This window comes from Schistocerca cancellata, chromosome 8 (assembly GCF_023864275.1).
Source record: "Schistocerca cancellata isolate TAMUIC-IGC-003103 chromosome 8, iqSchCanc2.1, whole genome shotgun sequence".
Classification (NCBI taxonomy): Eukaryota; Metazoa; Arthropoda; class Insecta; order Orthoptera; family Acrididae; genus Schistocerca; species Schistocerca cancellata.
Window position 1 is genome coordinate 532,984,295 of NC_064633.1, and position 14,391 is coordinate 532,998,685.

The 14,391-nt window shown below is 40.0% G+C and overlaps 1 protein-coding gene across 1 annotated transcript in view; it reads right to left on the reverse strand.

Annotated features, from left to right (window-relative positions):
• The window catches only part of LOC126095672 (histone-lysine N-methyltransferase ash1), a 328,263-nt gene that overhangs the window by 60,197 nt on the left and 253,675 nt on the right, over positions 1–14,391 (reverse strand). The window contains exons 8-9 of the mRNA XM_049910428.1: positions 11,859–13,823; positions 2,044–4,406 (exon numbers count right to left, since the gene is read on the reverse strand). Of these exons, the coding sequence (XP_049766385.1) occupies positions 2,044–4,406; positions 11,859–13,823 (4,328 nt within the window). The remainder of the gene's footprint in view (positions 1–2,043; positions 4,407–11,858; positions 13,824–14,391) is intronic.

Sequence of the window (14,391 nt, forward strand, 5' to 3'; positions counted from 1 at the left end):
ATGGGATATGAATGAGAATTTCGACTATCAGATAGCTGCATTATATAATAATTAACAAAAATAGTACAAGCACATATGGGTTAAGTGTTAACTCTGCGTAAATAACTTACAGTTATGGTACTCAGTATCAAAAGATTGTAAGTATGTCAAGACGTACTGTACAACATTAAGTGCACAAAGAAAAATATATTGCGAAAATTAAGTTTTCACTTTAAGCAAAAGTCATGTTTGGTAGTCATATATACAGGATATAAAAACTGTGATTACAATTCAGCAGCTGGGGCGGAACTTTAGTACCAACTATGGTAGGAATGCCAGAGTCAATCTATTAATTACGGTTAGGACCAAAGATCTGTAACTTTGTACTGTTCCTCATAAAGTGTAATATCTCCTAAATTCCTTGTAACAATCCAGGGCAGACTTTTCTTTTACCTCAGAAACAAGCAGGTCACTGTATCAATCTCTATATCTTTGCCACTTTCCTCATTCTTAAATCTGAATCAGTTGACTAAAGAGAATGACTTCTCTACTTGGAACAGGAGGCACCACGTAAGTATCACAGCTAAGTGGCTAGTGGGTGGCTTGCAGCATACCAACTGCAATGTTCCCACATTCTCTATATTTGTCCATCTCTGTTTTCCTTGTGAGGGTTTGAATAAAATCTCATTTGGATATCAAATTACCTTATGACTTCTCTGAAATTAACATTGTAGGTTCAACAGTAACCCACTATCCTGGCAAATATTTGACAAGAAATGTTCTTCTGGAGGTGTGACTACTTAGCAAAAATGATAACAGTGACCGAAACTGTCTCATGAGAAATCTGACATGTTTTTCTTTGAAACAAAATTAATTAAACAAATATCTTCAATTAATTAACAGGTGGACGGTTTCAAGTACTTAGGATGCATATTCTCACAGGATGGCAACATAGTGAAAGAACTGGAAGCGAGGTGTAGCAAAGCTAATGCAGTGAGCGCTCAGCTACGATCTACTCTCTTCTGCAAGAAGGAAGTCAGTACCAAGACTAAGTTATCTGTGCACCGTTCAGTCTTTCGACCAACTTTGTTGTATGGGAGTGAAAGCTGGGTGGCTTCAGGTTACCTTATCAACAAGGTTGAGGTTACGGATATGAAAGTAGCTAGGATGATTGCAGGTACTAGTAGATGGGAACAATGGCAGGAGGGTGTCCACAATGAGGAAATCAAAGAAAAACTGGGAATGAACTCTATAGATGTAGCAGTCAGGGCGAACAGGCTTAGATGGTGGGGTCATGTTACACGCATGGGAGAAGCTAGGTTACCCAAGAGACTCATGGACTCAGCAGTAGAGAGTAGGAGGAGTCGGGGCAGACCGAGGAGAAGGTACCTGGATTCGGTTAAGAATGATTTTGAAGTAATAGGTTTAACATCAGAAGAGGCACCAATGTTAGCACTGAATAAGGGATCATGGAGGAACTGTATAAGGGGGGCTATGATCCAGACTGAACGCTGAAAGGCATAATCAGTCTTAAATGATGATGATGATGAATATCTTTAATGAAGATGCCCATATTACTTACTATGGAGTGAGCACTGTATCAATAAAAACACTGTGGAAATAATTCATATGCAATTTTCAGTGATTATCTAGCGCTAGTACAGAAACTTCGGTGCTTCAGTTTTTGCTGCTCTTACTAATAAATAGAAAGGGGAATAACTTTCATTTTACAGTCACAAGAAGAAAGGCAACACTGTGTCACTATATACAGTTTAAAAGGAATAAAAGATATTCTTCACATATCACCATTAACATATTTTAACAATATACCCAATTATTTTCATATTATTTGTATTCGTATTTGTGTGTGTGTGGGGGGAGAGGGGGGGTGGGGGGGAGGGGGGGGGACAGAGAGAGAGAGAGAGAGAGAGAGAGAGAGAGAGAGAGAGGTGGGGAGGGGGTATTTATACATTTTTTTCATTCATATGAATGAACTCATGACAACACTTTTAACTATTAACACCACAAATAAATAGAGAAAACAACTGAAAACAGTGTACTTACACATCATCTCTGTCAACATAGTCCTCACGACATTTTCTATAGCGCTTTGGTGGAGCAACAGGCTCATCTTGTGACAAGTCACGTCTCCTCTTCCTCCTAGGTATTTCTTCATTGGGCGGTAACACCATATCTTCCATAGCACATGAACTCTCATCATCTGTTCCATAACCTTCCATTTTTGCACCAACATCACGCAATACACCTCTGCTTTTCTTGCTACTACTTATTATGTCGGATTCAGTGTCAGTATCATCTTCCACTTTGCAGGCGCTTTTTCGATTTTTGTTTTTATCTCTAGAGTAAAGGTCTAAGGTAGTAGTACTAGTAACACACTCTACTTTCTCTTCCCTGATCTTTTCGTCCGAGCACTGAGGTATTTCTGTTGTTTCCGACTTCAGTGATTCAATTTTACGACCCTTTGGTTTTTCACTTTTTGTCGACACTTGGTCCCTTTTATTTGGTGATTTGGTCTCTGTGCACTGAGTCCCATTAACTGAACTGGAATTCAAAATTTCACTATTTGACACTAATGCTTCATTTATCACAGGTACGTGGAGTGATGTAGCTGGTGAATCACTGGAATTTTGTACTTTCTCTGGCAGACAGTTTTGAATCTGTTCCAAGGATTTATCGATCAATGGTGGTCTTTTTTTCTTCTTTCTTTTTATTGGAAAGCCAGTTCTGTTAATTGTTTTCCTTCTTCGAGCTCTTTCTTTCACTGCCCCTGCTGCTTTTTTCAGAAGCTCTAGTGGAGTTAATTTTGTAACGTGGATACGCACATCCCTGATTAACTTTCTCCTCTTTAGATGTACACGTTTCAGGTTTGATTCTTCCCGGGCTGATGCTCCATTAAGACGTTTCAATCTGAGACTATGAAATGTGTGTGTTCCATGTTCAGTAACACTGTTTTTATCACTACTAGAACTCACTTTTGAGGAAGGAGCAGGCCTTGTCTGCACTGTCCTGGTTATAACGGGGGATGTTCTGCATGGCTGTGGAACAGATCTTCCTGAAGTAACTGTCGATTTTTCTGTAGGTGTAATTACTGAAGGTGACTGCACTGATTTTGCAATGTCTTTTACACTGGTGTCACTAGTTTTACCAGCAGGTACATTGCTTTTGCTAGTACACACAGTTTCTTTTGATAATGCAGCTCTTGTTACGGGTGATGAAAGCTTTGTGGCTGTTACTGTCCTGTTTCCTGTGGACACTTTACTTAATGGTGACAATGATTTAGCAGCTGCCACTGACTTTGTTTGTGAAGATGCTAATTTATTCGAAGCTGAATTGGTTTTAACTACTGTCCTGTTAATGACTGAACTTACGCGTTTCGGCAACACAGCTGTTTTCGAAACTGATGACGATAACCTGTGGATAGGAGATCCCACCTTAATGGTGGGGAAACTGGACTTGCTCAATACCGGTGATGATGGCTTTACATGTGTAGGAGAAGCAGGAACAGTGGAATCTGGCTCAGCAATTTTCACTGACGGTTCAAAGATGCCTGGTGGAACTTTTGGCTCAGCAGACACCAAAGAAGATCCCTGAACAACTGCTGTTGGTGCGATTGTTGTCACCACTGATGACGATGCTGTTGCTACTGTAGTTGTCACTGTCGCTGCAACTGCACTGGTTGTTGTAACTGCAGTAACTGAGGATGACAACAATGGTGCAGTAGACACCGGCAGTGGCACACTGACAGCAACAGGAGTGGCAGTAGAGTTTATACTCGCACTACGTGACGCAGTTCGTTTGCTTGGTTGTGGAGGAACATTATGTGAAGAACTGTTATCACCTGTTACATCTTTGTTCTTGTTAACTACCACACACGGCGTTTTTGCACTATTGCAAGTAGCAGCTACAACATTCTCTAATCGATGCCTTTTTTTAGGTGTGACAATTACAGTGCGTTGTCCCTGAGGGGTTTTGTCAAGACATGGCGTTGTTGTATATTTGGTTATACAAGCCTCTATAGTTTCATCTATGGAATTTCTAGAAACATCTGCCAGCAGTTTAGACTTTATGTCAATCTGAGCACAATTCTTATTAGCTGCATTTGTCAAGCAGTTTGTTTTATCACCCAATTTTTCTTTTGAAACTGAGCATATCTTCTCTGCTGGTTTTATCTGATTTTTACCAGCTGTTGCCACTATGCTTGTACTGCTTGTACCACCCTTCTCTTTCTCTAGACACAATCTCTCCATTCCACTTGTTTTCTTGCTGTCAGTGGGAATGTCTATTTTCGTAGTATCTGCTGATGTGTTAACTGGCTGAAGGTTTGTTGCTGTTGACATGTGGTAGTGACGTTTCTTCAAAGGAAGCCTCTGTTCATTGCTGGCATTAGCTTCAGGCCGTTCATGACCCTATAACAAAAATAGACTGATTGTTATTTCCAAAGTTTGCAACTAAACAAAAATACTGGAGACTCAAATTATATCACAAACTACAGCAAAGGAAAGGCACCCTACAGTTGTGTGGGGATTTTTAAAGACGATATCGAGCAAAGTGTGCTACAGACTGTACAATGCAGTATGTATCAAAAGAGTATATGCACTGTTTGAACATGAATTTGTGTATAACCCATATGTATAACAAATATTTAAAATATAATAAAGCCAATGTCCAGATAAGCGTAGATGAAACATTTTAGCAGGAAATGCTGGGCTGTGATTCAGTGTAGCTATTATAGCATTTAAGTGAAAGAATGAATAAGTATTCCCTGTACGTAAATACTTTTACGATTCTTCAATACATACACTGAGGTGACAAAAGTCATGGGATATCAATATACAAATATATAGATGGCAGTGGTATCATGCACACAAAGTACAAGATGTTTCACTCGAAAGAGGCCCCACAAACGTGTAGCAATTCCACTGAAATTACACTGTGTAATTTGTGGCATCTGATGTGGCAACACTGTACTTTGCGACATCGTTTGAGGCAACAGTGTGTTTCTGCGCATCACTGTGGCTGCAGCTCAGTGTTTCGTGTTTAGCAACAATGTATGGCTATTCCGTCGAAGAGTGCATGTTTTTTATGAAACAATGTTGGATTATTCGTTTCATTAACACATGTCAGTGAATGTTTGTTGAAAGGTTTGGTGACCAGCACATACTGTCTAAATGCTGCATACAACACTTAGTGAACAAGATAGAGAGCAATTGAATGATGTTGGATATTCATGGCAGGGGACAGCCGCCATTATTAGGAAGGGGGGGGGGAGGGGGCGGGGGGGAGTGACTGATGTGAAACAATTGTTGGCCTCTCCTGCAAGGTCTGTTCAACCAATGTTTTTCTCAGGAATGTGGAATGTCACAAACTCGGGACAGCAGTTCTACATCTCTCACAATACAATTCTGTGGTGTAATGAAAAATCCACATGCACTGGATGAGCAACCCCTGCATTCACAAAAGATTGGCATGTTCTGTGCAACATCAGAGTGTCGCATCATCAGATATATTTTTTTTTTTCCCCAAGTCTAATGTGAAAAGTGCAGTTTGCACTGAAATGTTTCACACATTTGTAAAATAGCTGGGTGATGAAGAACTTACCCTCAGCTGGTACCAACAGAATGGGGCCACATGTCACACATTTCAAGTGATCATGGCTGAGGTTGGAATCATTTTTCCCAAGCAGAGTGATTTTGAAAGGACTGTGGCCCTCAAGGTCACCTGATTTACCACCAACAGACTTTTTTTATGGGGTGGCCTAAATGGCAAGGTCTACAGGAGCAAATCATACAACTCTGAAGATTTACACGAGAACATCGTCCACAAAATCCAGGCAGTAACACCAAAGATTCTGGCAGCAACATTCGAGAATCTGCAAAGGCAGGTTCAGCTGTGTTTACAAGTTGAGGGTGGTCAATTCCAGCACCTATTGTGATTCACCTTTATTTCACCATGAAAAAGGTAGGACATGTTCATTTCATTTTTATGCAAAGCCCTTAAGTGTAATTTAAGCAACTGTACGTTTACGAGGCCTCTTTCGAGCTGGACACCCTGTATAATAGGGCAGTGCTTTGGTGAACCTGTCATTTGTACTAAGGTGATTCATGTGAAAACATTTCCGAAGTAATTATGGGCACACAATGGGAATCAACAGATGTTGAATATGGAGTGGTAGTTCCAGCTAGATGCAATGGACATTCCGTTTTGGAAATAGTTAAGGAATTCAATATTTCAAGATCAACAATGTCAACAGTGTGCCGAGAACATCAAATTTCAGGCATTCCTTTCACTGCGGACAATGCAGTGGCCGATGGTCTTCACTTAATGACTTGCAGCAGTGGCATTTCATACAGTTAGTCAGTACAAACAAACACACAAAATCAAACAATGGAAAATCCACTGTTGTACATGTGTGTGTGTTTGTCAACTAATTTTGATGAGGGCCTTACTGGCCAAAAGCTATATTTGTGACAGTCTTTTTGTTATGCCTAACTGTGACTCAGCATCTCCACTATCTTGAAACACAAAATTGTATAAATAACCACAGACATCAACCTGGGATGTAAGATGAATGTTTATACCACGACAATGGAGTGAAATTTGGCATTAATGGGCAATGGCAGCAGACGACCAATGCGAGTGCCTTTCCTAACAGCACAACAACACCTGCAGTGCCTCTCATGGATTCCTGACCATATCAATTGGACCCTAGATGACTGGAAAATCATAGCCTGATCAGATCAGTCACCATTTCATTTGGTAACAGCTGATGGTAGGGTTTGAGTGTGGGATAGACTCCACAAAGCCATGGGCTCCAGTTGTCAACGAGGCAGCACTGTGCAAGCTAGTGGCGGCCCATAATGGCGTGGACTGTGTTTACATGGAATGGACTGGATCACCTAATCCAACTAAACTGATCATTGCCTGGAAATGGTTATGTTTGGCTACTTGAAGATGATTTGCAGCCATTCATCGACTACACGTTCCCAAACAATGATGGAATCTTTATGGATGATAAATTTGTTGGCAATTGGTTTGATGAACATTCTGGACATTTTGAGCAAATGATTTGGCCACCCAGATCGCCAAATGTGTATTCCATCGAACATTTATGGGACAAAATCAAGAGGTCAGTTCGTGCACAAAACCGTGCACCAGCAACAGTTTTGCAATTATGGACAGCTATAGAGGCAGACTGGCTAATATTTCTGCAGGCGACTTTCAGTGACTTGTTGAGTCCATGCCACATTGAGTTACTCCACCACCCACAGAGGCAAAAAGAGTTCAACTAGGAAGTGTCTTATGACTTTTGTCATCTCAGTGTAACACCATCCTAATGTCTAGCTTTGTCATTCACCATGTTGTACACAGCCCCTAACTACAGAAGCAAAACTTATTTTCACAAGTTTCTGATTAGTCGTAACTTTTCAACTCAATGGAGGTAAGCACGATGACTACAATACTTCTCTGCCAAATGTTGTTGTCATCTGTGTGAGTGACAGACAGAGAGAGAGATTGGTATTAATCAAGAATCAGATAACATCATAATAATTATAATTTATTTAAACAGTCAATGGCAAAGGAGGAATTGAGAGTGCCAAAACACTTCCTGAAAAGAACAAATTGTTTCCTCACAACTAATGAAATGGATCTCTAGCAAGATTGCAAAATCTCATAAATCCAAAATTATCAGTTCTGAGCTGCATGTTTCTACACGTTAAGAACTGTGTCCTGCATAAGATGAGAAATCTTTGATCTCATTACATGTATGCTTAGTTGTTCTCCTACACATTAACAAAAGCTTATAAATTCTAACATTCAAATCTTAATATATGAAACCTTGTATCTCAGAAGAATTTTTCCGCTTGGGAATTTAACATGCATCAGTCATTGTTGTGCCAATGTAATAATTATTTAGAGTTTTTTGATGATATTTACAATGTTTGCCTAGTTTAACAGTGTTATAATGGAGTGATTAATACACAACAAGTTATTAATTGAGCAGGCAATCAGTTAAGGTATGCAAAAAATTAAATAGATTATTGAAAATGTTAACAAATAAGGCAGATGTGAGGTGTGCTATTCTTTCTCCACCTTATAGTATGTTATTACACCAAAGCATAACACTCATTTTGTAGATAGATGGATAATAATATCATGCTTTAGGCCTATAATTATTATACAAAACTCAAATGCAAGTACATAATCACACATCAAGGGAAAGTAAAATATTGAAGATGACACTATAACTGTCAGACATTTTCTGCCCAGAAGTTCCAACTACATTATCAACAGGTTCAGTTATAACCCTACTATAGCAGAGGAACCTGACGGCTCAGAAGTAGATGATCTGAACTTGACAAGAAAATGAAGGAATGGAGCTTGTCTCCAACTGGGGGTAATCCATGGAGTGGCACCACACCACCTCTCCTACACAGTAAAACTTCAAAGCTGCACCACCTTCCAGTAATGTCACGGTGACAATGTTCTGGGGCTCTAAAGGGGTTATTCTATTTGATGTTCTCCCTCAGGGTGCAACAATCAAATCTGAAGTGTATTGTTACCTTGAGGAAATTGAAAAAACGATTTCAGTGTTCATCTTCACAGAAATGCAAACAAACTTCTCTTCCTCCATAACAACGCAAGGACTCACAAACGTCTGTGCACCTGAGAAGAGCTCACAAAACTTAATCGGACTGTTCCTCATCCATCCTACAGTCCAGATCTCGCACTTTCCAACTTCCATCAATTTGGCCCAATAAAAGATGCACTCTGAAAATGCAGTATGTTGATGATGGGAATGATATTGATACAGAAAGAGGTTGGCTCTGATGTCAACCCATGGAATGGTACTTCACCAGCGTACAGGCCCTCCCAGTAAGAAGGCATATGGCTGATGCACTGAACGAAGATTATGTTGAAAAATAGGATTTTGTAGCCAAAAGAGCGGAGGATGTTATGGAGTATTGTAATCATAAATAAAAACATATCTTCTGGCAAACTTTCCGGGATGTACCTTACATCCCGGAAGGTTTACCAGAAGATATGTCATCCGGTCGTGAAAGCCTTCATACTATAAATAAAAACAACCTGCTTTCAGGAAAAATGTGTTGCATTACTTATCGAATGCTCCTCATACCATGGACGTGCAAGTAGTGCAGTCAGTGCTTGCACCCCAGACCAATTGTCTTTGTTTTAAACAGAAGCTGGTGTGCATTCCACATGCAGAAAGAAAACGAGGTGCTCTACTCCCCAGTTGATTATGTGGATGTTATAAAGTAAGTGAGGTATGAAAAACATGCCCAATGTAGACTACTCTCAAGTTCTGTGCTATAAATCAGTTTGTCCAGAGAACAAAGTAGGCGAGCCTGGTGTTACAGGTGTATTGTCACTGAGGTATAAACCACCTATGGGTACCAAATATAAACTGGATTTTGAAGACGTTAGGAATTACTTCTGAGATGACCTATTACAGTGACCCGTAATATAAGAACATCTGTACATAGAACCATCTACAATTTCTGCACAAAAGTATCATGATTTAACGTCTCTAAAATCAGTTATTCCAAAAGATTATGATCTTTTTTATGGATGTCTCATTTACACAAAATGTCAAGTAAACAGTAGGAAAAACACAAAACTAACTTTTATTTTTGTATGAGAAGACTTTAAATTCATATTTAATTCATGTTATGTGTCTGTATGCTCAGTTCTGTTAGTAACATTAAAAATTATATGAGTGCAAAATCTCTTAACTTCTTGTGTTTTAACAATGATTTGGTTGCAACACCTTGTATATCACTAAATAAGGTCACTAACACCATAAAAATTGCCAAATAATGTGTGCAACAGATATTGTTACTTTAGTTTATGACTCAGTGTCTCTTTAAACTAGCATGACTTGCATCAATTAAAACTTTTACATATTATAATGTTATTTTAGTTTCCTGTAAAATGTGTGTTTTTTGAGATATGATGTTCTGCTATCTTAATGATGAAATGTAGTAACTGATGCATATTCTAAACTAGCAAGTAAGTGAAGAAAGAAGCTGAAGTAGTTCCCATATACAAGGAAGGAGTAATTAGCCATATAAACTCTGGACATAAGCTTCACATGAAGATCCTCACTGCCAACCCTAACGAATAACAGATATAATTTTGCCTGAAGAACAGATTATGTCCTGTAATGGTAATTCTTGTGTTTATTAAGTTTTTGTTATGAAACACATCATCGAAAAAAGGACAGAATGAAACTGCAACTCCTACATTATGTTTGTTGATCGTGTTAAAGCTTTTGACAGAATACTGAGAAGTCAGCTCTGTGTAATCACAGCTACTGAAGAAAACTTGAAGAAAACCTTTATTATAACATTCAAATGTGTCTTACTGCTATAGTGATGTGCAAACAAGAAGGTGGTTGTTTGATGTGTTCTGTGCAGAGAAGTATGTAAAACACTTTGGGGCACTGTCAGTCTCCTGACACATGCTACAGCTGTTTCCTACCCTGATAACTGGCACTACTGTAGTAAGTGCCAGACTGGACCAGTGTTTCTGCTTCTGGCTCATCCTAGAACAGTTTATATGCTTGAAAAACTGTTGCTGTCACTCCTTAATGTACTACTTGTCATGTTCACTTTATGCCACCCATAATAAACACTACTGTGACTAAGTACCTTCACTATACATAAACTAACATGAAAGTTCAATGCTAAATGGCCTATGTGCATCCTGAAGTGCATGCTATAGACAAATGTGGTAGACTACTGGCTGAACAGTCATGTGATACACTACTTCTTGCCACTGCCTGCCTGCCTGCCTGCCTTCTTAGGCACATACCACTACAGCTACCTCCAAGTCAGCTGTTAATAACTATCTATTAAACACGTTGGCACATGTATCTTCCTTGGCTGTATACACTCAAATTTTGAGTAAACTGATATTAAACATAAAACTGAATATGCTGTAAAACAATTATAACCCTAAAATACTAAGTGACGGAGGACACAATACTGGAATTTTACAAGACAAAGGCGGTAACAGGAAGCAACTATGATGCTGCAACATGAGTCCTTACTGGCAAGAAACAGAAGCAGAACCCAACCCCAGAAACGAGGTTTCTTCAATTGATTGCTGTCACTCCATACCATACGCGACTGGAACAGGAAAGGGAGATAATGACAGTGGCACGTAAAGTGCCCTCCGCCACACACCGTTGGGTGGCTTGCGGAGTATAAATGTAGATGTAGATGATTATTGAAGCAACATGGGGAGATATAGCCTAACTCTCACCATCTACAGCCAAAGTTAAAGAATCACACAAAATCACCGGAGGTGAAAATTTCATGCATAAAGGATGAGTGACCCACATTTAACAAGAGCAATAGCAGCCAAGTGGCTTCCAAAGAGTGGGTAGGCTGAAGATCCAATGGAAAGATCAACAGTGGCTGAAATCCAAAGTTCATAATCTTTAATCACAGTGGTTATAACACCAAGTGTATATACTGATGGCTTGTATGTCACTAGAACAAATGTATTATTTATCAATAATCCTACCAACTGCATACGACAATGGTCTTGGAAGTGGATAGCAACTGTGGTAAGCAAACACCATAGCACCTTCAGTTCTAGCCCCTTGTCCCCTCCCCCCTCCAAAACAAACACACCCAAGTGACTAAAAGAATCATTGTATTGTCAATCCAGCAGTGTGCCTATTCCATGCCATGCAATTTGATTGCTACTAATTGATAATTATAAAATAATGTTTTCTCACAGCATGAACAGAGAAAGTTGTTACCATTTTTATTTGGGTGAGTTTAAGACACAAAAAGAGTGCAATCTAAACTGATAAATCTTAGTCTTACCTTCGGTACTTCAACAGCATTCTTCTTTATTCTTCTTTGACGGCACTTTTCCTTCCCTCCATCTCCCTCAGCACCAGACTCTTTATCACTACTTCTTGATTTTTCACTACCTTTCCGCTTCTTAATGATTCTCTTAACCCTAAATATTGATGGTAGAGCTAATTCGCCTGCCCTCAAATTCCCCGAGACAGAACCTCCCCTGGCAATAATACAAAAGCGATTAAAATCTTGTATCAATTTTTCCACTTCTAACAGAAATGCAGGATCCACGACACGTCTCTCCGGTTTCACCAGTCCTAGCTTTTTCTTTCGTTTTTTGTGTTTGTGATGAGATATTCCAGGAGGAAAAGAATGTACCCTTGGTAACTGTCTAGGCTTCACTAGTTTCTGCACTGTAATTGAATGAGAGTTAGAAGCTGAAAGTGTCCCTGAATTTGCAATATGTCTTTGCCTGGGGCCACGTACTCCCAGTCGTCTCTCAGTTTCTGGAATTTTACTCTGAGACATATCGTGCCTCCTTCTACCTTTCCTACGTCTTTCCTCAACAGTAACTTTAGAACGCACAACAGTTTCAGCCTTCTTCTGGCTGTTTTCTCTCAGTCTCACTCTAGAAGATTTAACAGGAAACCTCTTAACTTCAGTAGACTCAGTCTGAAGAGATAGTTCAGATCTCCTGCTTACTCTCACATTTACATCACTAAAAGTAGCACAACCTTTCTGTTTCACATTCACTTCACCACTACTGTCATTCCTCTGTAGTTTTCCTACAGGTGAATCCTCACTAGCCTTGCCTTGATTTGCAGCCTTTCTCTTCACTGGGCTCCTACTTTCAGCCTCCTTTGAAGTTTTTCTGTCCATAGTAGGTAGCGGAAGATTGGGCTCCAACACAGGAGGGGCCTTTTTAGGTCTTCCAGGTCCTCGTTTTATGGGAGCCACTGGAACAGGTGATGGAGTAGGAGGAATTTCGTCACCACTGTCAGTACCACTAGCAGTTACTACAGCTGAAGCATTGTGAAATGATACATGGTTTTGCACTGGCCTCTTCCTTGCGACCTTGACATTCTTCCTCAGTTTTGGTCTGCCTGGACCCCTACGCTCAGTTCGTGGACGGCGTATGCACTTAGTGTTCTTAGCTGGCCTTCCAGGACCACGTTTCACAGGTCCTTTCTTCCGCCTACCAGAAAACAATGCAGGAGGTGGAGTGGCAGTATCCCGTGCTGGACTTGGCAGAGGTGAAGAGGTCTTCTGCGTGTTCGGTGCAGGAGAATGAACTGCCGTATGGGAAGAAGGTGAACAAGACTGGTGAACTGGTGAGCCAGCCACAGATTGGATTCCACTGTCTGGAGAAACATTAGACACCGAACAGTCTAAACGCATGTAAGCTTCCAGTTCTGGCACCAGTTTGCTGGGTGCTGTAGGGCATTCAGGCCGATTTGTCGACTCAGCAGCTGGTTGAGGTGGTCTGATAACTTTTGGGGGTCGGCCCCTTTTTCGCCTGTGTGGAACGTCTCTCTGAGTAGCTGTCTTGTTTGTATCCTGTACTGAAGTTACAGTAGCTGCCTGTGATGAAAGTATCTCTGTCTTCTCAACAAACTGCTGAAGCAATGCTGAAGAATATCCACCAACAGATGAAGATGGTGCAGCTCCATCTGGGATGTTAGCTGGTTCTTCAGTTGCCTCTCCACTTTTTGCAGCTGTAGCACTCCTCGTCATGGCTGGAGTAGCCTCTTCACTGTCTATATTTATCCTCTTTATTGCATCACTCACAACTTGTTCTGGTAGTTCAACATCACTACTGGATTCAGCTCCTGTGGTTGCTCGTTGCTGTGCAACTGCTCCAGACACTTTCCCACTTTCTGAACTGACATCTTCAAAACCATCAAAAGGAGGTCCTGCTTCATCTTCATGGTTGTCTATTGTTACAACATCTGGAAGAATAGCTGCCAAGTCCTCCTGGTTGATTTCCTAGAAATAAGAAACTATGTTATTTTCACTGTTGGTGACAACAAATACAGTGTATAAATAATATTTTTAAGAAAGTCATCAGCAAATTCAACAAGAAAGCTGGAAATAAAGTATTCAAGCAGTTTACACTATATCAGCGTGATGATACCCGTGTTTCTGGAGCACGTATACATGTAGCACACTAACCTGCAGACAGATTACCAATGCAAAATTGTCACAATTAATTATTTTTGAGAGCTCTTTTGAATATGTTTAAAAGCTAATAGACAACACTGACAATAACTTTTATAAATTTCTGTTCGAAATTAGAATAAGGCTTAAACATAAGAAAGGAAGTGGATTTAAACTTACGACACCTACAAACAAAACAAAAATAATATTTCCTGAATAAAGAAGTGGAGGAGTTCTGGGTTTAATAAACAATTGATAATGACGCCATTAAGAGATGGGCATAAACTAAGAATGGGGAAGGGAAACGGCTGTGTTCTGTTCATAGGAATCACCCCAGCTTTTGCATTAAACAATTTATGGCAATTGTGAAAATCTATGCCTAGAAGGCTGAAAGAGA